This window comes from Ostrea edulis, chromosome 1 (genome assembly GCF_947568905.1).
Source record: "Ostrea edulis chromosome 1, xbOstEdul1.1, whole genome shotgun sequence".
Classification (NCBI taxonomy): Eukaryota; Metazoa; Mollusca; class Bivalvia; order Ostreida; family Ostreidae; genus Ostrea; species Ostrea edulis.
The window spans coordinates 16,609,413-16,636,058 of record NC_079164.1 but is presented as its reverse complement, the minus strand read 5'-3'; the positions used below and the strand labels follow the sequence as shown (position 1 = coordinate 16,636,058).

The window sequence follows — 26,646 nt, the reverse complement described above, 5'->3', positions numbered from 1 at the left end:
ATGATTTTCCTAATCCAGTTACACCTGTCTAACCCGAGACCTGTGTATTCCAATTCAATGAGAATTCTGACCTATTCCCAATAATCTTTTTTTCATATTCTTTACACTGTACAATCTGACATTATTAGTTACAGTTAGTTAGTGACCTGATACGGAATGTATTTTTCCGTATCAGGTCACTAACTAACTGTGTTACGAATTTATCACGTCGATGACCTCTAACTGTATACGTGGGGGTATATATAATACGACTTTGTCTGCCCAAATTGCTTCTGAATCACCATTTTGTTACGGCTGCAAGTCGAACCTGACCATAAATTACTCGCTCAATATGGATTGATTTTTCTCGCATGATACTGGTTTTTTCTCACGGCATCATGTGACCAAGATCTGACCAATTAGATTTCAACAATTTTGTCTGAGGTGTGATAAATCTAACACAAAATTAGTTTCCCAGAGCATGTCAGATTAAACAGGTATCACATCTAGTTCTATTGAATTCTTTAGCATGTATAGACTCTACAAAGAATGTTTGTGAAATACATTGCCACTGTGCCTGAACTTCATCAATGACTTTGACCTTTAAAAATTTGACCTTATAACCTTTCAGTTCACCCAGCATGAAGTCTCTATCTTTATATATCACAAGTTATAACCATGTAGGACTAAAGTTACACACAAAGGAGACAAAAGATAAAAAGAGACCATCTGAGAGACACACCAATATGAGATGCATTATATATTATCTTGGAGGCAAAAAGAGTATTAAATCATATTCTCCACATAGCCTTACAATGACAAGAAGGCTCTTGGCTTTTTTCTCTCTTTTATATTTTGCTGCAACATGTTGCACAGTATGACCTTAAAATGACCTTCACAGTGGACTATACAGGCATCCAATGTCTGTGATCTGGCTTGCTCAGAGCCTGAGCGTCAATGACTTTCAACTGCACTATACAGATTTCATTCCACTATACTACTTGTTCATTTACTTACAGTCATATTTAACAATTTAAATCTCTCAAAACTTAATTTTACATGCAGTTCTAATTTTAGTTGAAACTTGATTTCACAAACATGTCATCCTACTTGACTGTAACAGAAATTATGAGGCTATGGGAAAGGAATCATCTGTGAACACTCACAGAGGTGTTTATGAAGCCTTTATGTACTGAAGATGAAATAAATCTAGACAAAGAAGACATCTTCATATCATTCCACACTGTCAAATGTGAAGCAAAGTTTTAACAATTCCTGAGTTATCATCTTAGAATATGGGAGGTAACTCATGCACTTTGCTGAAGTGCATATCTTAAAATGGATTGAAGTGGTATGCTGGCTCTTTTAGAACAAAGACACCAAAACAAGGAAGGAAGCAGGGTTCTGAAGTGGCTTGTTGATGCCCAGAAGTAGGGCCCGAGTCAAGAGGCATTTAGAGCCTTGCTGCTTCCTCAATAGTTTTGTATGCTCTGACAACTTTTAAACAAGTCTTCCTCTTCTTTGTCTTGAAAAAAAATCAACATTTTCTAATAATTGTTCTTGTTTATATTGTAATTGGGCAAATTCCTACTTACTGAAAAAGACAAGAATGATCTGCAACCAGTCGTAAAATAATTAACAAAGACAGGAAACACATCAGATCTGTACAAGATAGCGCATAAATCTAATGAAATACCAGTAAAGGTATATTTTTATTATCTCTGCAATTAACAGAGCAAAGGAAATTTGCTCTAATCTGACAAATGTTTACACATAAAGTAATTCAAATCTTCAACAGTCCAATGGACAAGATTTAAAGAAAATCTTCTTTGAATATTTCATGGCTTCCCTAGATGACAACCTCAGAAACAGAACACAAGACCTTGTATTGCAGGCTGTCAGGGTGATTCACACACAGCGTTACACAGTCACAAAACGCATGCTTTTACCAGCAAGTTATTATGGTATATTAACATAATCTTAATTTTGTCTTATATCTCCTGATGTAATGCGTTAACTTTGACAGCTTCGGGTTAAAGTACACAACCCAGTGACCCTCTTCTTGACAAAGATTTGGGCGCCCACATCTAATTTGCATATGTTGACAACTCCTTCATTAAACCACAATGCCATCTAATTGTTTCTCGGTGGAGTCTGAAAGACTGCAAAGAAATTTTCTTACCCATTTAACATATCAATACACTGCTGGTTTTCCTCTTTTTGTGAGATTTGGTATTTTTAATGCATTTCAAGGTATTGTCAAATCTTGCAATCTGACATCAACATTTATAATAATTAATGGATGCATAATAATGAAGGTCAGGGAATATCTGTTCAGTAAATTAATCTAAATATTCTGTGACAATTTCATAATAAGCCAATTAATGTACAACAACCATAAGACACTGTGGGTAACAGGATAGGATTGGTTATCTAGGTGGTGCACTGTAAGACACCATGTTACGTACACTACAAGGCTGGTTACTTAGGTGGTATTACTTGATAGGGCTGGTTAAGGTTAAATAAAAACTGTCAGGCACTGTGTTTCTCTGCAAGGCTAGTTACTTTGGTAAAGAACTGTCAGACACTGTGTTACACTATAAAGCTGGTTATTTAGGTGGAAAAACTGTCTGACATTGTGTTACAGTATAAATCTAGTTATTTAGGTGAAGAACTGTCTGACACTGTGTTACACTAAAAAGCTGGCTATTTGGGTAGGGAACTGTCTGACAGTGTTACACTATAAAGCTGGTTATTTAGGTGAACTGTCAGACACTGTCTTACACTATAAAGCTGGTTATTTAGGTGGAGAACTGTCTGACATTGTGTTACACTATAAAGTTGGTTATTTAGGTGGAGAACTGTCTGACACTGTTACACTATAAAGCTGGTTATTTAGGTGGAGAACTGTCTGACACTGTTACACTATAAAGCTGGTTATTTAGGTGGAGAACTGTCCGACTTTGTGTTACACTATAAAGCTGGTTATTTAGGTGGAGAACTGTCTGACACTGTGTTACACTATAAAGCTGGTTATTTAGGTGGAGAACTGTCTGACACTGTGTTACACTATAAAGCTGGTTATTTAGGTGGAGAACTGTCTGACACTGTGTTACACTATAAAGCTGGTTATTTAGGTGGAGAACTTTCTGACATTGTGTTACACTATAAAGCTGGTTATTTAGGTAGGGAGCTGTCAGACACTGTTACACTATAAATCTAGTTATTTAGGTGGGGAACTGTCAGACATTGTGTTACAGGGTTCGAAATTACCTCATGTCCGTAAGTCTGAGACTATTAAAAAGCGTGTTGGACTAGTAAATTCTCTATAGCTAGTGAAAATCCGGAAATCAATCTTGAATTGATTAAGATTTTAGCAAGATTTGTCCGAGTCTCTTATGGTCGATTACCTGCATGGTTAAGTGTTTGCGTGACTATGACATCCTGATCTTCCAAACACATGGAGTGTGTTCGAGACCGCCGTTCTTCGAACAAGCACAAATTCTTGCTGATTCCGAACTCCTAGTACGCATCAGAAGAATGGGTTCAAGGTGCAAGAACTCCAAGAACAAGCACGTTTGTGCGCACATGTTCTTGTCATTCGCGACTCCAACACAGGAGTTCGTAACACTGTAGCTCATGGTTTGGTCAATTGAGTGAGTTTTATTGACTTTATTGATAAAATTTCGAACTCCTGTGACTCCAAGAACTGAGGACGAAAACAACGGGAACGTCGATCTCGAACGTACTTATGGACGTTTATAAAAGGATTAACTCGGAGGTTACTGTATGCTTCTGAAGATCTTGAATGCAAAATAAAGTATGGTGGTGTTTTTCTGTAGGTGTCAGAAACTGAATTGCTTGCAACTGTGATGTGTTTGGTTTCATTAAATACTATTGAATAAAATGAAGATTATTTAATCAAGATTAATTGATTTTATATCAAATAGTCAACTATTAATTTAGTACAGGTTTCCACCCGGGCTGTCACCCTGGGCGCCCTTAACAATTATACTACAATGGTATTACCTTACGACTACGTTATGGTACGACTATGCTACGGCACGAGTTAATGAACAACAAACAGTCCCCGGATGTCGTTCTCTTTTTCAAAATCCACCGAACAAGAAGGATGTGTTTTTTTTTCCCCAATCCACCCACCCATTATATTATTAGGGCATAATTCTAATATCTGCTTTGCTGCTTTCTCTTCTTTCTTTCTTTTTTCATTGCAGAATACCAAGCGACACGTGCCCATCCTAGCCGAGAAGAATGGAACGCGTACTGAATGTCATAGCTACCTGTCAGTGCCTCAAACGCATTCTTGCCAAATCCAATTTTGTAGGGGATATACAGTATTAATTTTTTTTGCTTCTATGGGATAAATTAATGTCACAGCTACCCCAAAAACAAAGTATACTTTTTGTCGCAATTCCGGGTTTGGGGGGGGCGGGGACTGGGGGATACCATAGTGTAGGCTGGGATCAAGTGGCCCCATAACCTGGTGGTCTCCCCACCCTGCATACAAAGCAGGGGGGCGTGGCTCAAAGTAACAATGTGTAGTTGTGCAAATATGGTAACAATCGTGGGTCATGGCCTGCCAGGGCTGGTCCCACCTCCACCTCATTCAAGCGGGGGGAGGCCACAGTCTGGTAAATGTAAAACCAGGTGGCGCTAGAGACAGGGAGAAGGGCGGTCCCACCTACACTGGTCCAGAACGCGGTAATCGTTCGGATCAGGCACTTGTGCTTACACTCGGCCTCCTTTGTGCCCATACTGTCTTGGTACAATTGCATGTATCCCCGTGTCCCCCACAAAAATTGCGGCCTTTTCATCCACTTACAAACCTTGTTCCATTCTATATGTTGTATCGTGTAATTTGTTCTGTTGTACCTTTTGAAGCATCAATAAAGTCATGTTCATATTCACGGGTGTTATCATTTCAAGGCAATGCTGATGCATTAAACACGCTGGGATCGGACTACATTTGGCTCGAATGTTGAGCAAGCGGGCATGTGTTGCGGAATGCCTAGCTCACTGGATCTAATAATTAATGATATATTGGACAGACTAGTGAAATGCTTTGCTGACTAGTGAACATTAATAGTGACTAGTCCGTACAGACTAGTGCTTGAAAAAGTTAATTTCGAACCCTGTTTTACGCTATCAAGATGGTTATTTAGGTGGGGAACTGTCAGACAATGCTTCACTATAAAGCTGGATATTTAGGTGGAGAACTGTCTAATGCTGTGTTACACTATAAAGCTGGTTATTTAGGTGGGGAACATTCATACACTGCTTCACTATAAATCTAGTTTATATTTAGGTGGAGAACTGTCTGACACTGTTACACTAAAAAGCTGGTTATTTAGGTGGGGAACTGTCTGACACTGTGTAACACTATAAAGCTGGTTATTTAGGTGGGGAACTGTCTGACACTGTGTAACACTATAAAGCTGGTTATTTAGGTGGGGAACTGTCTGACACTGTGTAACACTATAAAGCTGGTTATTTAGGTGGGGAACTGTCTGACACTGTGTAACACTATAAAGCTGGTTATTTAGGTGGAGAACTGTCTGACACTGTTACACTATAAAGCTGGTTATTTAGGTGGAGAACTGTCTTACACTGTGTTACACTAAAAAGCTGCTTATTTAGGTGGAGAACTGTCTGACAGTTACATCTAGTTATTTTGGCGGGGAACTGGCGGATGCTGTTTTTCGATCTCTCTGTAGGACCAGTTATTTAGGTAAAGGATTTTTAAACACTGTGTGGTGCAGTATGGGGTTGATTACTGTCAGACACTGTTACTCTTTAGAGCTAATGTTACTAGAGTGGAGAACTGTGAGACACTGTTACTCTATAGAACTAATGTCACTAGAGTGGAGAACTGTCAGACACTGTTACTCTATAGGGCTTGTTACTTAGGTCAGGAGAACTGTCAGACACTGTTACTCTATTGGACTTGTTACTTGAGTGGAGAACTGTCAGACACTGTTACTCTATAGGACTTGTTACTTGAGTGGAGAACTGTCAGCCACTGTTACTCTATAGGACTTGTTACTTGAGTGGAGAACTGTCAGACACTGTTACCCTCTAGAGCTGTATATTTGGTGGAAACTAATTTTTGCCTTTCTTTGGCAATCATACATACAAGAAACTGTTAATCTTGCATACATTTGTATTTAATGACCATATTCAATAAAATCTGCAAATTATTTTATTCACATCAAAATAGACAATATCTAGGTCTATAGATATGATTTATTCTGCATCAAAGCAAGATCTTTTGATTCCAGAAACTTATCATAAATATTTGCCATGGAAACATTTAACATTCCAATGAATAAGCTGTAGATAGGTCCATGTACCTGTTAGGTTTTTTTTTTTAACGTTTATCTTGCCTGATCTCTGGGTTTTATAACTTTGACACTGATGTAGTATCAGTAACTCTATATCTATATACACATCTATCATGACCAAAATCTATAACAGGGGTGCATTAAAATATATGGAAAGGTAAAATCATAATGATAACCACAACACATGATATCTTGTACTGAATATTAATTGGATAAAAACATGGCATTTCATATTGGATTAAATTCCTGTGTTGCCTATTTTAAATTTATATTGGGATTAGGAGATTTAACAGCACAGAGCTATAAAACACAGTACTTTACTATCAAATAAAGCAAACCTCAACTCCATGTTTCATAAAGAAGGGTCAGCACTCTTTTGAAATGATCACAGTGTGTAAATAGATAATGTGTCTGGCTGGTAACATGGTCCTTTGACAATGATGGTAAGTGGTTTTATGTAGATAGGCCCTGGAGAAGATCAATCATTTTCTAGTAATACTCAGACTAAACATTTTAAACCCCTAATGTTTGTCCATGGTTTTCATGCAGAAAAATTGTAAATGCTTTGTCAGTTATCCCATCTTTACCACATTACCTCCACCACAAGTTCCCAGATCAGCTGCCCAGTGGCATGATAGCGTGAAACTGTATATACCTAAGTAAATTTAAACAAATTAGAGGGTCAGGAAAAATCCTTGGTTGTGGAGTAGGTGGTAGAGAGACAATGATTTTGTTTATTAAGGATTGAGACACCACAGAGCAATAAATCAATCATAATTAATAAACAGGTGCCCCCTCTGAGGTTAATGTGACAACCAGAACTCATGACAGGCCTATCAAATGAGCAATTTATAGTAAATGTATGCAGCTTATTATTCACTACAATAATTTAATTAAAATTTTACCATAAGAACCTGATAGAATTTTTGCTTGCCAGGTGGATACACAGACTTTTATAAAAATGTGTTCCATGCAAGAACATTATAAAACAGGAAAACCAACAGATTCCGCTGACAGAACTTCAGTTTTCTTAGTCAGTTTTCTGTTAATTCGCCCCCCCCCCCCCCACCACCCCCTCCTCACTTACCAGTAAACTGACAGTACCCAGCCAACATCTCTGAGGGTCGGGGGTTCCACCACATAGTATCTCACACAATCTGTAATGTCACTGTGTCCTCAAATAAACTTAACACTTCAACAGTACTCCTGTAACACCAGAAATAACCTGGTCCGTTATGTCATAACCACACTGTTCAGGCCCTCGCTATGTTTAACTGTCTGTCATTCATGATCTTGTCACTATTTAACTGTGAAATCGGAAGTCTCCACTACTGTTTATCAACAGTTGGTGTGTGATTCTGCCAAGAGGTTCAAGAAACGACAAAATCAACACCACCTGTATGTGTAAAACAAGGAACATGAATTTTAACAACTGTTACAGGGGGAACACATGTTTAACTCATAATCTTGTACCTTCCATCATATTCCACTTTATGCTGAAAGGAAAATCAATGCAAAGTATCACAGAATCCCATCTCGATCTTTCTTCCCACAATGACAAATCCATGTCACTCCATAATGTTTAATGCACTTGGACAACAATGATGCCTGCTTGTTTCCACCTTGTAATCACAGTTCTATAAATCCCTCACTTCTCACATTCTTATCATCCTCGTCTTCCTCCACTACTGAATATCATTGCAAAAATCAATTTTATAATTGAGCACACACTACCCTCAAAACATGGTGATTTACACCAGTATCTGATTTCTCTAGAGAGATAAGTCAGAAACCATAATGTTCCCCGGCTCCTCTCCGAGTGACAGGTGAGCGACTGAACTTAACAAGGATCCAAAAAGGCACAATTTGTCAATGTAAGAGAACTCCAGAATACATTATTACACTTTGTCACAACCTGCTGTTTAAAGCGACTTCCTAGCCACAGTGTGGACTTACTAAAGCCACGCTAAGAAGATTACCAGCAAGCGATCACTAAACAAGAAGTATAAGAATTCATAAAGTTAAATCGATAATATGTCTTAGGTTGCTGTCGTTAGTCTGTTTAAGTGCTTTTGACAAGGTTGACTTATGCCACTATTTATTATTTATTTTAAGCCCCATTAGATTCTAAGCCAATCAATATTTTCATTATTACAATTTCCACCAAAAGGATGTCTTTTTTATTGTCTAACAGCATTGATTTACAGCCTCTGTAAATGAAAGAAATAACTCCAGATTTTGCGAAGTAATGTTTTATTTCATCGATCAGCTTTCGTGTTGTTTAAGGTGAGAAGTAGTTTATTCGACAGATTTCATGGCATGCCAAGCACAATCTCTCACACAGGTAAACTGCTATTGCAAAAGGTTCCCTCATCTAAATACCATCTTGTTGAGATGTCTGTACAACCACACAATAGCGTTAACCTTTGATCTGTCAAACGGTTAGAGGTCACTGACAAAATATTCCTGGCAACACGTGCCAGTCATTACGTAACTGTGCACACCAAATGTCAACAAATGAGGCAGCTAAGGTAATCCTTGCCATTACTTCAGACATCTATTTTGTTCTTTTTTTTATAACAGAGAGATCAATGCTGAGCTTTTAATGGCTGCAGTCTGTAAACATTTGATAGCTATACATTGTGTGTCAGGTAAAGAGGCTGTGTAATATATATCCCGATCCCCCTATAGCAGTGATCCTGAAGTTGCAGCGATATATAACAACATCCACAATCTCTTTATCATCACAACACAAAACCTGATATGTAACAAAACAGCAGGTGTTAAATACACACACAAGCCTTTCAATAGCAGACTGCGGCAGCTTCACTGGTAACTAGCTGCAGCGCTGCACAATTTATCTCCTCATTTCATGCCCCCCATCCCAACAGTTTCTGATACAGACTCATGTCAAACCTGTAAGCCAGATGGAGGTGGGTCAAAGGTCATGTCCTCAGCCACAGAGGATCAATGGCAGTAAAATATGGTCCGTTGCCAGCCTTTCATTCTTTCTGAGCCTGACTACTGGGGGTCAGTTCATCCGACCTCACACTGGCCTGAGTGCTGTAGACATGCCAGTCTATCCAATAAATCTACTGGTCAATAAAATGTCGGAAGCAATAGCAGGGTCGGCCAATTAACACCTTATCCTCTACAAAACACCAGCTAACACAATTTCTGCAAATATAAACTGCTGTTTCAAAGCAAGCTCCATGTTTTGTTAATGCTTCACTCCCAGGTCTACCTAACATCACTCATCCAGACGATTCTGAAGATTGTGAAGCAAGGTTTCTCTACTTGTTCCTCTGGCTGACGACAGAAAAGATCAGAACTTTTACACCTGATGAAGAACACCTGTCTTAGTCAATCAACCAAGATGAAGCAAGCTCTTTCAGAGTGTCAGGTCACTTCAGGTTAAGCCATAGACTTAATTAACACAGTCCATTAACAGGATGAATATTGTGCACAAATTAACAAAAATGAACACCCGTGTTAATATGTGTAGAAATGGGATTTTTCCAGAAATCATAAAAATTTTCTGTGGACCAGCCCAGGTCAATTCATAATTTACTTTAGAAATGTGCTTCATTTCTTTAATTAAAGATGTGAGCTTGAACATTGCTCAATGATGTTATAACAGTAAGAGCAAACGAACAAGTACAAACATATTCTGAGAGCCCTTTGCTGATTGAGCACTATTGCTCCACAAGTAATATAATTAATCATTTATCACTTCTAACACTTATGGCTTGCTAAATTACTCCATACTTGACATTACATATTTGCACTATACTGATATATGAAATATTCAGAGAATTTTTCGCAATCAATCAAAATAATACAATCATTTTAAGAATCATTTTATAGATTTTTCAAAACGTTGCCATTTGAAGAGTAACCTGACACAGCATGACCTACTGACCCCAGAGCAAGATATGATTAGTTGTGTGTATGAATGTATCCTTAGCTTTTTTTTCTATAATGACCCATCCTTAACAGATAATTTTGTAGGATTAGTACCAAAAACAGAATCTTTCCCCAGTAACTAATGGCATGTTTGTGCTACTCCTGGGACAACATCAGCCAAATAAAATCTCTAACAAACGAAAACATCCCCACAATTACATGATTTCACGCGACGTAACCAAGACCAAATTAATGAGGCTTCATTCTAGAAGGAAGAGCTGTTGAGAAAGCTAATTTGCTGACAGAACAGTGGGTTAATCGAGGTAAAACACCGAGGCCGAGGAGAACATATCGATTCCCAAGTAGTGATATGATAGCAACGCCTCTTCCGCATCCTCTACCACCCCCACCCCCCAACAACTCCCATAAAAACACAAAGAATCCTTTAAACAGTGCAAAACTAATGAATTCAATTTTGTTCTTTAAGCCTTCATTCAACACCTTCATTTGTAATTATGGTCGACATTTTATCGCAGTCAAACATGACACCAACAGATAGTTTATAACCGCTAACACATATCTAATTAAACATATTACCTTAATTTGATAAATGACTATGTTGCATAAGAGTGAACTATAAAATGTCATTGTAGAAAATACCCCAATACATGGACAAAATGAGTGTATGTTCCATGATATACGTTGTGGTGTGTGTTGTTGTAATGGAAAGCCATAGATGTATATACTCACCATGGATAGAGTAGAAGTTGGGGGGGATCCCGCCCTGTGCTGCCATCTGTGACATCAGATAGGCCTCCATGCGGTCTATCAAACTAGGGTATAGTCCATTCATGTGGTTCATTGTTTGAAAATTGCTCACATTTCCCACTTACTGGATATCAGATGATTGGTTTCATTCGCGAACCAAGTGTCACACATTTTTCATTCGGAATGGTCTATGTAAGAGTTAATCACACAGTATGTGGTTTATGGAGAAATTAGGAGGCTATTAATTCGCCATGACAATTATGGTTCTAATCTTCTATGTACTTGTGCTGTAATAATATAAAACTTTTTACATATCTAGCATAATGAGTTCAAGTGGTAAAAAGCTTCAACATTAGGACATCTTGAAATGACTCACATCTCCTCTACCACTCTCACTGACAGAACAAGGAAGATACCATCTATTAAACAGTGCAAAGTGTCACTATATAGGGAACATTTCATTTCACCACAAGTTCCAACAATTCCTATACAAGACCCTTGACCTACTTTTCAAACTCCTGGTCATGAGCAGTTTTGCCATTGTGCACGAGGACAAACCCCACATGCAAAACTAGCATAAACAAAAAGCCCCCACTTTGCAGGGGGAACAGTTTGGAACCATCACTAACTCTTGAGAGCTATCATGTATGAATTTTACCCTCTATGATTCACGTCATCTATCAGACTATAACACCACATATCATTGGAAACAGATTAGGGAAATACCACAACACTTTCCAAAAATAGTACATGAAACTAAGAAAAGATATTATTAAGAGACGGCCCTCAATGGCCAAGTACAGACTCAATTCAATGTTTGTAAACAATGCAACTTCACAACAATTCATCCAAAAAACAAAAACAGTTGACACCTAACTGCTACCTACTCCTCTCTAAAATCATCTAAAAAGAGTTAGAACCTTATCACAGAATCTGCATTATCACACACATTGACAGAGAGAGACAATCAGCACCTCGGCACACAGTAAACATTGGTACTTACTTTTCCCAGGTAGATATAACCACAGATACAAATTGTACAGCTTTGATCCCTGTGTTAGAATACAAAGAACTACAGCAACAAACAACAAGATGGAGATTGTGCACCACAGAGGTGTTGGAAAGCATCATTCATGTCCGTCTCCAAAGATCTCTACAGGAGCCAGCTCACTGCCATCTCATCTAAGTCCAGTAATGCTATGACAAATCACAAAAGATTTCACCAGCCGGATCAAACGGTGGCTCTTCCTATAATTGGGCGTAAATTACTTCAAATCCAATAAATGAATTCCAAACAGAAGCTAAACGCGCTGGAGACTCTTCGGATCAATAACAAAGTTATATACTTTTCTCATCCTCTACGGTTTAACATCACATGATAAGGTCGGAATACATTAATCTTTATCCACAGTAATTGACTTGTATAGTCAATAATGTTTCACAATAGCATCCAGTCTCTGTTTCTACTGCCTCTATACATGAGGGCATGGATATACACACAAGCTAATGTCAAGAGCTAACGGCTCTCCATGCCAACTTCTTTCCTGCACGACTATGTGATATTTGCCGGTTACACCATTGATTGGAATCTTAAAACAATTATTGTCATTTTTCAAAGTGTTGATGCATTAATGAGAACTCTATGCATCAGCACCGAATCAATAATTTATCCTTGAGCATCATAAGATTATTTTTCTGGATGATTGTAGTGTTATCATTATTACAATGTGTTTATAAATCACTACAGGATAGGGGGTGTTGTACAGTTGTATCTGGGGAGGTCAATATCTCCCACTATTACCCACATCAAGGACAGACAAGGAGAAACTTGTAAACACATGTCCATTTATCATTTCAAGTCAATTACTTCTGAGCTCCTCTGATCATTTAATGATTTTGTAACTGAATCACTAATGAGAAAAAAAATTAAGTATGCATGGACATTTATTTCATAGCAAAATTTTTCTTTAAAAAAATCACATGACAATTTGTCTTGGACTTTTCCATTTAAGCAGAATTAGCATCCCCAACTTCTTAATAACTATGCATTTGCCTTTGCTCCCTTTAGCGATTGCCTCATTTGTCTCCCTTCACATCTCTCAACATGATAAAGAACACCATTGGCTCAGTCTTCAACAGTATCAGATGGCAGCTAACTGTCAACAGGAACATGCTCCAATATACCAGCATGATGTATATTCTCTAGCAAGCCCTATCAATGGCAAAAACAGCTAAGTCTGATCTTAGAAGGATAATACAAGTTTTTTATCCTGGCTAATCTAACTCATTAAATTCTAGACAATAAATACCCCACTTCAACCTTGTCTTAACTATCATTTTTATGGGCCATATATCTGTTGTAGTGGGGCTTTACGGTACCATCAAGTCATTCTTTAGGTGTATAACAAACTCCTTCTGTGGGCCTTCCCGTACTACACACTACAACTAAATATAAAGACTGTACAAAAACTCTTCCACAAAGATGAAACACTGTCCTGTATTTTCTGGCTGGATTACAGAATATTTCTCTAACCATTATCAATATGCCTCTCAAGTAGTATTTCCCTAAGTGAGTCATTTTACATGAAATAAATTGATCAGTGGTGCTCTACTGAACTTTATTTGTTGCGTTGTTTATCTCTTACACCCCACTGCAGTACTCCAAAATCTCCTAGAAATCCAATAAAAGGCCTCGAGGTAACTTACATATCACCTCATACAACCATACACGATACCCTCTACAAATCCACTCAGATTAAACTTGTAAAGATAATTTTTTTTTTACATATATGAAGATAAAAGCAGGTAATAATCTTTTTCCTTAAAAACCCAAGATCCTGATAATCAGAGTCCAATTTATCTACACATTGTTGATAAATGTATACCCTTCCATCTTTCCATCATCCACATAGCAATTAAATGCCCAATCACATCTGTCACCTCTGTAACTAAAGGCTTCCTTACACAAATACTGTCTTCCTTCACAACATTCTTCTCATCTCAGGCATTTAACAATTCATTACCCATACAACCCTCTAACCACGGGAATCAGATATCACCTTGCTGACAGCTGATATCTGATATCTGGTAGCTCACATATCTCTCATGACTTAACCTTGGACCTCATACAAACAATAGCAATCACTTACTGTGATGTATAGTAACCATTATTACCCACAATTCCACTTAAATCCTCACAATTGATCATCCATCATACACTTCAAGAAAATGGGGTTTACATCCAGAATCCTGTGTCTAAAATCCACAAGTGAATTCCACACCGTCTCTGCCCGTAGTTCGGCTTCAAATTTTGTGAAACATGCACAGCCTGACAAGCAATATGCACATGTTGTAACAATCCCAGCAATATCATGTGCAGTCTGAGATAATCTGCTGTGTACTCTCTGCTATGAAAGGTCACAGGGGTCGCAAAACAGCAGATAAAATATCTACAGTGAAATATAAAACATATTCGAGGCGTAATTGTCTGTTCCTTTTTCTGGCAGGCAATTTTCAATAGGTGTTAAAATCTTTTCCTCCACTGAGACGACTGATCTTTAAAAGGATCAATCATAAATAATGGCTTCAACACTGAAGTAGACTTCTCAAACACAGGGCTAGGTGAAGTTATATTGATGCACTGTCATAAACACAAATATTTGTTATTCAATGTGTAATTGATGTTAAACTTTATAATCATTCCCAAATCACACGCACCTTTTTGTGTTGAAATTCATTGACCCAATCAATTTTCTCGTTATAAGAGTTTGTTGGAGAACAGCAAGCTGTCGATACACTAGACTTCCCATTAAATACCTGTCGAGCCGACAAATAAAGATTGTGGTGCAAGATATATTTTTATCATTAAACCTGGTATTGAAACTTGTGTTTGACCTGCAGTGACTTGTGTGACCTCGGTATTGTCCAAATTCCTTCACATCTACAGCAGTGTGGATTTCAAATACATATAAATCTGAGCCATGTGATAAATTTAAAAGATGTAAATACACTGATGTATATCGCCTTATACAGCAACCCCAGACCCTGAGGCAAAACAGGTAACAGTCCACTATTGGTCTTTAAAATAACTAAATCTCCTGGTTTACTTGTAGAAATGTAAGAAAACCTTTTATTTACACACCCATAGGCCTTCAACACTGTCACAAAACATAAATTATTCATCATACATGTAAGTGAATTTAAAAAAAAATAATCATTGTTGACTAATGCAGTTCAGCAAATCTTTGAACGTCACAAATTGCAAGATAGTTTTTATCAATTAACTGCCACTTTTTACATCCTAGGCTGTGATCATGTGATCAGTTAAAACAGTTTCCATGACAATAAAAGGAACCTACTTAATATTTGTTTCCTTTTCTGCCATATTAAGACACTTTTATCAATAACCCATCGTCTTAATCTGCAGCTACACTACTGTTATACAAAAGCGAATTAGATTTCATGGAGACTTCTCCAATCAACAAGTAATTAGATTTTGCGGAAAAAGCAGCTTTATGCTTCTTTAGAAAGCCGTTCTTTTTTATAAGGATAAATGGCAAAAGCGTGTTAAGTGCCTGCAGCCCACAGTATTGGGCTTTACAACAGACACACTAGAGTTTTTAAAAAATCCCCGGTATTGATTAGAGTTTCCACAGAATATCAGGTACCATTGAGGTGGATTAAGTGTCATAAAAGGAAAAGGAAAAACAGAAATGGCAGATTCTGGTACAAAGAGAGACCTCTACATGTTTTCTTTTCTGATTTCACTGATAAAAATCAACATTTTAATGCCTGTCAAAGGGCTATTGAAACCTGTATCCCATTTCATTATCCATGGATATCTTGCAGTATATTACTTTTAAATGCATTTCAGCAGAAGTTCGTTTTGGATGACAAATGTGTCACAACCTCTGGGGACCTCACCACTCCTCTGCTGATGAACCATTCAGAAACAATCCTGTTCCTACAAGATGTGAATACTTTATGTGGAATTTGAGATCTTACCAGTTTTAATTAATCAACTGAAAGAAAAGGAATTAAAAAAAAGGATGTCCCTGTCTGTGGTTTGTTCATCACCCAATAACCAAACTACCATCACACACTAACATCCACAAATTGGTTGGCAGTCTCACAGGAAATTGCATTGGATCCATTTACTAGAATACATATGATATCCCTGCAATTTCCATAAAATGATTCATTAAATATTGATATACTAATATCTTTTTATTATTAGGGTTAGTGTTTTTCACCCTGTTGTTTATAAAGCTTTTGCGTATTGATCTTGTTCCATACAAGAGAAATCAATCCGCTTACTGGGGAGTTGATATTAATGGACAAATTTCCCGTGAACCTATTAGTTTATTATTTAACACGGACTACAGAATTACAAGGAGATATTGATTCACACCGCAATCAAGGGATAATATTCTACACCACTATGCTAAACAAATGAAAAAATTATCCATCCGATTCCGGTGTCTCGACAAATGACGCAAGATGAGGTGGGGGCGGGTCAACCAGGATTTCTCAGTTAGCCTGACATATATGACAAGTCCCATCGCAAGTGTGTCGCAGCGAGTGCAGGGATGGAGATATGATCAGCTTTAAATAAAGAAATAAAGACAGCAACAGGCAAACTACAATATAAATGATAACCCTTGGCATGTAAGTGCCAAAATTTGGGGGGAAAATACACCCAATTTATAACAAGACTTTGAATTTTTTGTAATGTAAATCATTACATAAGCCGACCATCATCGATAGCTCAGTAACTGTTGTGGTCGAAATATCAATAACAGTTTTTTTATTACATAAATCTGATGAAGGAACAGCATCTTCTGCAAAATCACAAGTAAGAGATAATCATAATGTGCAGTACAGCAAACAAATCTGATCAGTATCATAAAAAGCAAGGCCCTCCAATAAAACAGGCCCAAATAAAAACCTGCAAAGTGAAAAAAAATCAATAATCCCAATAGAGGCCGTAATTACAGCACTTGAGCAGTGTCACATAAGAGTTGTCTCACTGGGACTCCTTAATGGGAGTCATTCTGTCATCGAGCTTGTGTTTTATGCAACATCGACACGCTGGGGTCAGAGGTGTCACACCAGACTCTGAGGCAACTGTCACCGTGCCAACATCATCGATTCCTACACCGGATATGTGGCCAAGATGCAAGAAAAATGAGGGGGAAGGGAAACAGAAGAAGATAAAGAGATTTTGTCTGAATTTTTGGGTGAATGCTATCTAGGACATTCAGCAGTCCCAATAGACATAGCCAATCTCCTCAACAGTCTGCGAATTAACACAAATATTTCACCATCCATTTACCGAATATTTCACTGTTTAATATTAAGTAACAAACTAGTAACCAAAATATTCCATCCATCAGTCACACTACTTAGTATAATTATTTATTAGTATAATTCATGATTCCATGATAAAATGAATATGATACACACAAAGACAATTTTTTAATCAAGAAGATTATCAAAATATGCAATGGGAGTTTATTTTTAAAAAGCCTGTGTGTGATGTCTAAATGAATTCAACTGCAAGTTACCAAAACACACAAAGAGAAATAATTATAGGTAAATTCTCTAAATCTTTTACTACAAAGAAATTGTTATAACTTTACTGAAATGATGTCCAAGAGAGATAACCTCTGTTAAACCAAAGTCTTAATCAGTTGTCTTTCTTGCCTTGTGTTGCTTTAGTACTCTGACAGCATAGTGCTTTCAACTGACATTCTGACAGTTTGAGGTTGAAAATTAACAATAAGGCAGGTTGATTTTCTTTTCAATCTTCAATCAACACCTGCAGGTTTCTTTTCCTACTTCCAAGAATCCCACTCCATCCATCGTCTGATCCCCACAGCTGATCTCGTCTTCTACTCATCATGAGATTGCTGTGGGTATCCGACAATGCCCTCGATCATCTTACCAATAATTACTTCTGAACTTCTTCACGACTGCCACTGCACACCTGAAATATTGACACAAACATTGGAGTGTGAAATCGTACTTACCACTCTCTGATGCAGCGTCATCTAAACCTTCTATGTCCACGTCCCGGCTTTCCACACCATCCACATGAGATTCTCTCTCCTGAAATAGTCGACATCAAAATTATTGACTGAAAAATACAGCTGCATATGATATTCATCGCAATCTATATATGTATAAATCATGTGTATTCAATGAAGGTTAGGCCTTAAAATTAATCAGAAATTTCTGTCTACAAATTTTAAAATTTATATGAAATAATTTCACTCCCCCGAAAATTAGGTAGGGTAGGTAGGTAAAACATTTTATTTTAACATTTCATTTGAAACTTTAGTTTTTATATGCTTTGAATACAGGACTATATACATTACAAATACCTTTCAAACATTTTGAAGATCAATAGTAGTCAAAATGTATCTGATTTATCAGAGAATCTTAAAAGGGAAAAGAAATTCCGGTTTGAAAATTCCAGATTTTTATTCTATCCATATATATGTTGTCAACAAAATATTTAAGGCCGGCAGCAAAAATGTAGGTCAGGTCAGGAAACCGGAAACACGTTTTATTTTGGCCTTATGGCACAGTACCTCTCCCACTATTACCACATTCTTGAATTTCCAGGGTAACAATTCATATGTTTTACATATATATTTGTATTAAAACTCAAAACAGTAACTTGAAAATTATGAAATCTCCCAAAACTTACCTCAAAATTTTAGTAACGAAATTGATATATTTTGTGTATTCAGGACTTTTTACTATGTAAAAAATACCCTCCAATGTTGACATTTTTTCTGAATTTTTTTGTTTGTTGCATATATATCCTCTGCCCTCAATCAACATAATTATTGAAGAAGAGGCCAATGAGCCACATCTCTCACTTGATTACATAAAGGCAAGGAGTGAACAAATTTTTAGTGTACACTACACGTATCTACAAATTTTGAATCAGGTTGTCACACCACCCTCACCCCTGGGATCATGGTATAAACAAATCTGAATTACAATACACGAGGGAACTTGCATACAGATCTGACAACCTTTTGGTTCTTGAGAAGATTTTCAAACATTTTTTTAAAAAGTTTTAACAAGACATTAAAATCTAAACCCCTACTGTTGCCCCGCAGGTAGAATGAACAAATTTGTAACTACATTAGGATGCTTGAATATAATATCAACAATCTGGACCCAGTTGCACAAAGGTTAGTTTATATAATTAACTTTAACTAACAGTTAACTTGTCATTAACTCTTACATTTATATAGTGATAACTAGATGTTAGCTGTCAGTTAAACTTAACTTTTGTACAACAGGGTCCTGTACCCTGGTAGTTCTTCAAGACTGGAGAAGAATTTTTTTCAGATTTTCAAACCAATCAGTCAGTGAGTGCACAAAACTAACTTTTCAATACTGTGGAACTTCAGTCTGCGATCAATTTATTTCCTTTAGACCACAACAATTTCTTATAGACTGAAATAAAAACACTTTAGCAATATAAAAACTAATTGCTGAAGATATCCTGTGGAAAACCTTGCAAATATTACGAATATTGATTCGTCAGCTGTTTTCAGCATTTAAAAAAAACAGTTAAAGCTTCGGAAAGTTTGCATGTGCTCGGTGAGTCCCCCACTTCCTTACAGAAGAGGTTCCGTGGGGATCCGGGTCAGAATAGGTCTTCAATACCCCTTGCTTGTCGTAAGAGACAACTAAATGGAATGGTCCTTCAGATGAGACTGCAAAAACCGAGGCCCCATGTCACAATAAAGATCCCTCCCTGCTCAAAGGCTTTAAGCACCAATGCAAGCATTGGCCTTAATTTTGCACCCCTTCATCAGCTATGGTGACATCTCCATATATGAGTGAAAGATTCTCGAGCCGGATGCAAAGTTGTCGAAAACTGTCGGTCCTGTCAGCAAAGTCAGTAAAAAATACTCTGGACAGTTAATTTGCTAGAAAATGTCGGTCCAAATGACCGTTTGAAAATGTCTGCTGGGATCAGATTATTTTAGAGCTCAGGTTTGGAATGTGCAAGTGAAGGTCACTCAGACAACATGGCAGTGCGGCCGATCTAATTTGTGAGAGGTTCTCTACCCAGGAAGAAAAGACTGGTCATGGTAGCTCAGGGGTAGAGTGTTCGCTTGTTAGTGGTAGAGTGTTCGCTTGTCAGTGGTAGAGTGTTCGCTTGTCAGTGGTAGAGTGTTCGCTTGTCAGTGGTAGAGTGTTCGCTTGTCAGTGGTAGAGTGTTCGCTTGTTAGTGGTAGAGTGTTCGCTTGTCAGTGGTAGAGTGTTCGCTTGTCAGTGGTAGAGTGTTCGCTTGTCAGTGGTAGAGTGTTCGCTTGTCAGTGGTAGAGTGTTCGCTTGTTAGTGGTAGAGTGTTCGCTCGTTAGTGGTAGAGTGTTCGCTTTGTAACTGAAAGGTAGTAAGTTCCAGTTCTGCTCTTGCCATGGCTGCATCAAACCCAAGATGTAAATATATCCTCGCCAAACACTCAGCATCTAGCAGTGAGAGTCACAGGTCTTTCAGATATGACCTCCCATGTCGCGGCAGGTGTTAACACGTTAAAGAACCCTCACTACTAATAGTCTACTACACAGCCTTGAGTCAGAGTACATTTTAGCATCTAGGTCTAAATTTGTGCTATTTCACCTACAGCTGATGACGTCTCCATATGAGGGGAAAATTCCTGACGGGATGTAAAACAAACAACTTGGTAAGAAAAGAAAAAATTGTTGAACCTGGACCACTTCAAAAATTATGAAGGCTTCCGGGGTGTTCATAAGTTCAAAGATGGTAGGAAAACTTCATAGGTGTCCGGGTAGCGCTCTTGATTCCATGATCGGCAGTGGTTGTATGTGAGAGGGTATGGCGGTCGACCGCTCGGACACGTGGGTTTCCTCCAGGTACTCTGGTTTCCTCCCACATAAATGACCCCCTAGCGCAAACATTCGTGCATCAAAAGGACCCCATTGGAAATAAGCTTTCATGGGTTATCCTTGGTATTTATGTATGTCTGTTTGTATGTATGTATATATGCCAAATATAAAATATTAATTTTATTTTTATTTATAACTGACTGTGTTTGGTTGGATTACTGGATATGAGTGGGAGGTGCATTGCTGTTAAAACAATGAAAGGCATTTTGGTGCAGTTCTTTTTTCTTTCTATGCAATACAAAGTACACGTCTAGTCTGACAAAACTTTGTCCGGTTGGACTGAATCTTTAACTCTGTCAGACCAAATGTCCGATAGTGATTTAAAAATTTCGACAACTCTGGGGAAGTTAAACAATATACAACCTTACAGAGAGCAAAAACGCCCACGTATAGAAACGGCCTCCTACTTCCTCAGCAATTACAGGCAGTGATTAGCGGAAATTAAATGAGAAGAATTTCAAATAATTTCCGCACATATATCACCAATGTTAAACTTTGACCCCCTATTGTAACCCCACCCTGGCCCCATGATTCACGACATAAATGAAACTCAAGCTATACTATATAAGGATTCTTGTATTATATAGACCCTATTCATTTGAAGAGGATATTTAGAGAATTTTCATATATATACAAATATGTAACCAAAGTTAAACTTTGAACCCCTATTGTGGTCCATTCCTGGCCCCAGGAGTCATGGTAAGAGCTTAAATCATTAACAAGTTTCAGCTTTTCTAGTTCTTGAGAAGAATTTTATTTTAAATATTCCACCCCAATTTCACTATTTTTTAATTGACTAGGGTATGATACTTCATTTGAATGAACTTCAAAACACTCCACCTATGGATGCTTTCTGGCAAGTCTAATTGAAATCAGCCTGCTGGTTCTTGTTGAGAAGTCAAAAATGTGAAAAGTTTACTGATGACACACCCCAGAAAATTTTTAATCAGAAAAGCTATGGCTTAGGTCAACTAAAAATGTAAACATTTTTAAGCACTGGCCATTTGGACCAGAGTTGCTGGATAGTTCCCTAGATCAAACAGAAATTTAGTGGTTCAATTCAAATAGAAAAGAATTTGAGAGAGAGAGAGAGAGAAAGAGAGAGAGAGAGCATTTTCATGTGGGATAAATTCTGATTTTGATTAGTGGACAGGCTGGTGTCTTTCCAACCCAAAGGACCAGGGTTCAAATTCCATGAATGCCATAAATTTATTATTTTCATTTTTTATATATATATGTAAAAAATTAAAACCTCACACATATAAGTTGGTTAAGGTATGCGATACCCTGTGATAAATACGTACCTCTCTCCCTACCTCTGTGTCCTGCTCGCTCCGGTCATTACTTGTCATCCTCTGTACCCAATTGTACTTCCGAAGGGCGACCGGCACCTTCAACCTCTCATAAGCAGCAAACTGCTGATTCAGATCTATTGCACAGGGTTTACATGCGATCACTAGGAGACCTCCGTGAAGTACCAGCGAATCTTGGGGACACTTAATGTCCTTAAGAAATGGAAACTTGGCTGCTTCCAAAATTTTAACATTTTTTCTGTCTGTGCATTTAGCGCAAATGTAACAAACAAAACTGGGCATGACATATCTGCGATGATATCGGTTGATACTTTCTGCACTGGGATACTCTTCAAAGAAGTTCCACTGCTTTATGAGCATGTGGAAACAGATACTGCATACGATTACCGTTCCTTCCTCTGTCATGGACTCAGCCCCTGGAGCTGGGCTGGAGTTTATCAGAAAGGGAAAGAAAGGCATAACCATGGTGTTGCTACTTTTGGTTTCTTGAGTGATAGGGTGTGCATGTATAACATGGGTGTTCATCATTCTTGATTTCTCTCCACATAAGAAGCAAATCTTTTTCGGTTTTGTCACTGCCTGCTCAAGAGGATGAGGTATGGTTGCACCAGAACTAGAATTTTCATATGGTTTTTTAAGAAGCGTGGAGAGTTTGCTTGGTGAAGACAAGACTGATCCATGCTTTTCATCAGATACAGCGATGGCTAGAAGTCCTTGGGAACTCCCCTTACTACTCCCAGGGACTCCTTCAGATATGTGGATATTCAGGGGACGAATTGCCTCTGACTTCACAACAGAACCTTTGGATTCCATACCACTAGTTCTATGCATGCCATGACTTTGTTCATCTTGATTGCTAATGGTTGCAAATGACAGAGAGTATTTGCGTTGATAAACAGGAACTTGCATGGATTCCTGCAATTGCCATTGGTGATACAGCTCAGCATAACAGTTTCGGCATGATAAAACCGATCCATCCGATTTCAAAGGCTGAGCTCCTTTGGGACGCTGAAGTTCTTGTACAAAGGGAAAGAATATTGTTCCCATCGTGGGGTCACGAGGGGGCACAGTGTATAACAACCTAATCAGATCACTGCCATAAAGCTTCCCACACAAATAACACACATACTCGTCACTCTCCACAGGAGTTTTCGGCAACTTCTCTATGTGGCTTACTGGTTCGGACTTTGGTATTTTAAGTTTATCATCACAGAGTTTGTACACTCTGTTCTGGAATGGCACACCAGCAAGTTCATAAGCCTGCCACTGCTGGTACAGCAGAAGCCTGCAGTCCCCACACACAATAACCTGGCCTTGCTGGTTTAAGGGAAATGCCCCCTCTGGTTGGCTGATTTTCTGTAAAACTGGGAAGAATGGTTCACTGGTTGAATTCATTGCGGTAGACACATACTTACAGTTCCTTACTCCAGTATTCTGTGCACAAATATAACACACAATCTTTTGTTCATTATCACTTGGTGTGGAAACAGGCTTTGCCTTGGGTTCTTTTCTTACTGTCAGATCAAGAACTCCCTCACTCTGAGAGCCCTTTGTGTTGTTGTGAACTCCCTCACTCTGAGAGCCCTTTGTGCTGTTGTGTGATTGGTGCATATGGGTCTCCTTGTGCGAAGCATTAACTGTTTGGCTTGACATCTTCATTTTGACGTGAGACTTTGTGTCAGATTTGTAGCTAAAACCTTGCTCCCCATGGACAGAATGTTTCACACTCAGCGTTTCTCTTTCCTCTTTACGAAATGGCGGGGAAGGGGGATAGTCTCTTGTGCTATTGTCAGGTGACACACGACCATCAATCCCTGGTTGATAATTCAGACCCATGATTTGTGCTATGTATTCCCCCTGCAGTCTCATTTCAGCTCCTGTGAAATGCCCATTGTCTGCACGCTTCAACCAATACAAGCGTTTAATGGCAGGAGTTTTGGACCGTTCATATGTCTCCCACTGCTGTGTCAGAAAAGCATAGCATACTCGGCAACAGTCCACCGTTCCCGAACTGGTCGGTAGTCGCGCTCCTTTTGGTGGGTCATGGTGTTCCAAAAATGGAAAATGCGGTAGTCTGTCATGTGGTTTGATCCGGAGCACCGATTCCGAGCCCAGACTACCGCACACAAAACAAACATGTCGACTCGACATTGTCAGTCTTATGTCATCCAGTTCATAGTCTCAGCGAATCCATGATACTTATATACACATCAACAAACATGTTCGGTTCTCTGTCAAAAAAGTTCCAATGTCTTCCATGTTTTCTTCAGAATTGTTTTGTTTGAATTTGATCTATCACATTTTAATCTTCCATTCATTAATATAACCACTTCCAAAAAAATAAAACCAATTCTTTGTTGTTAAGAAAATCCCTAATTGTTCAGCGATTGTTCAATTGATTTTAAAAACAATGAAATAGTACGAGGGAATCCCTGGTTTTGGCGGCCATGTTTGGACATCTGTCTTTTCCCATAATGCAACTGCGAAGAAAAATAAATCCTGACAGGTGCTCAGCTAAAAATAGAACAAACGAGACTCCCCTGCGCCGCTCACTTGCATCACACCTGAGTTTCTGTAATCTTTAAAGATGGGACACTTTCTGATTTGTGATGTAAACATTTCAGTCGTGGAGAATGAACTTAGAAGATATTAATCCAGGCTCCCTCTTCTAGAGAGAGAGCCTGGGATACTTTAAAATAGTGTGTGTATTAATTAATATATGTAGGTGATATATATATATATATATATATATATATATATATATATATATATCATATGTACTTATACTACCTTTACTATTATTACATGTAGTATTGTTATGTACATGTATATATTTTTTCTGTGTGTATTTCTGACTGTCTGACTGTTTTGCATTAGGATACACGGCCGGTGGTACAGTATACATGTAATACAATAAGTATTATCATGTTCAAAATGTCTGATGTATATGAACATTGCTCATACTAATAGTGCATATTTTGCTCTTGTTTTTTGTTCTTTTCTTTTTATTATCATTTATTTTTTATATAAACATTGCACATTGAAATGTTAACAATAATGTATGCTGTATGCCCGAGAGGGCCCTAATTTGGAAATAAATCATATTCTATTCTATACATATACATATAGTGATTTGAATAAATTTTGGAACTGCATATGTTCTTGCCCCCCCCCCCCCCCCCCCCCCCCCCCCCCCCCCCCCCCCCCCAATACACTGATTTACCATTTGAATGACAGAAAATATAAGGTTTATAGATAAACTATAGAATACATTATATTTATGTTAGAAAACGTATCCAGAAATTATGAATGAACTAAAATTACATTCTTGTCTTCCCGTACAGAATTTATTTCTATAAAATGCTATACATTCAAAGGAACCGAATTGTTTATTTTGATAAAATCTTAAACCTAATGTTAATTCTATTAATGATTATGAACAAAGTTACATATAAGACTACCATAATGGCACATTTTTTTTTTTATTTTTTTTTTTTTTTTTTTTTTACAAGAAATCAAATTTTCAGATTTAGAGCTAATATTTTTTAATACAAAAAGCAAAACCCAAGAAGAAGAAAAAAATATTTCATATCCATATGATAATTAACATATTCATGTACCTTTCGGAAAAAAAAAACATTCATAATTTTTGTTTCGTCGACATTTACATTTACATTCAGTTTCCACTGTTGACAGTATATAAGAAGATGCTGTAAACCATATTTTGAATTTGACATAAGTTCTGCATCATCAGCATAGAGGATAATCATCACATTTCTAAAATACATTTAACTTATTTTCCATTTCTTCAGACATATATATGCGACGCTCTTTCAATATTACTACTAATAAAGCAATCTATAAAGTCATTCAAAAACAAAGCGAACAGGAGAGGGATAAAAAAAATTCCCCTTGTCTCACACCGATTTTACGCGGAAAATCATTTGCATTTGAATATTCGTTGTTTTAAGCTATTCTTGATTTAAAATTTGGGGTTAAGAAAACATTGATATTTAATTGAACGTGTTTGCTTACGATATATAAACCACAGAGTAGTTCGCCAAATTTCATGGGCATTGGCTTATGGTGAAACTGGACAATTTCAAGATTGTTTATATGTACACTGAACACAGGCTTCTTATCCATTTTGAGCTCAATCTATATATAAACTAATTAGATATCTAATTAGATCATTAGACACCCCTAGTATATCCAGGGGTCCGTGTTTGCCCAACTCTCTATTTTGTATTGCTTATAGGAGTTATGAGATTGATCACTGTTCGTTATCTTCGCCTTCCATATTTATATAAAGAAGAAATATATTGAAGAAGATATATATTGAGAAGAAAATGGATAAGAAGCCCCTGTGCACTGAAT

General features: G+C 37.6%; 1 protein-coding gene and 1 long non-coding RNA gene across 3 annotated transcripts in view; one reads left to right on the top strand and one right to left on the bottom strand.

Annotated features, from left to right (window-relative positions):
- The window catches only part of LOC125662147 (uncharacterized), a 45,705-nt gene extending 20,944 nt beyond the window's left edge, over nt 1–24,761 (bottom strand). For both annotated transcript variants that reach the window (XM_048894328.2, XM_048894330.2), the window contains exons 1-2: nt 22,261–24,761; nt 18,047–18,125 (exon numbers count right to left, since the gene is read on the bottom strand). In XM_048894328.2, the coding sequence (XP_048750285.2) occupies nt 18,047–18,125; nt 22,261–24,420 (2,239 nt within the window). In that variant the 5' untranslated portion in view covers nt 24,421–24,761. The remainder of the gene's footprint in view (nt 1–18,046; nt 18,126–22,260) is intronic.
- Nucleotides 93–14,329, top strand: LOC130051251 (uncharacterized). The gene is made up of 2 exons (XR_008799685.1): nt 93–5,447; nt 5,544–14,329. It is a non-coding gene; the product is annotated as an uncharacterized LOC130051251 (long non-coding RNA).
- Nucleotides 24,762–26,646: the final 1,885 nt, after the last annotated feature.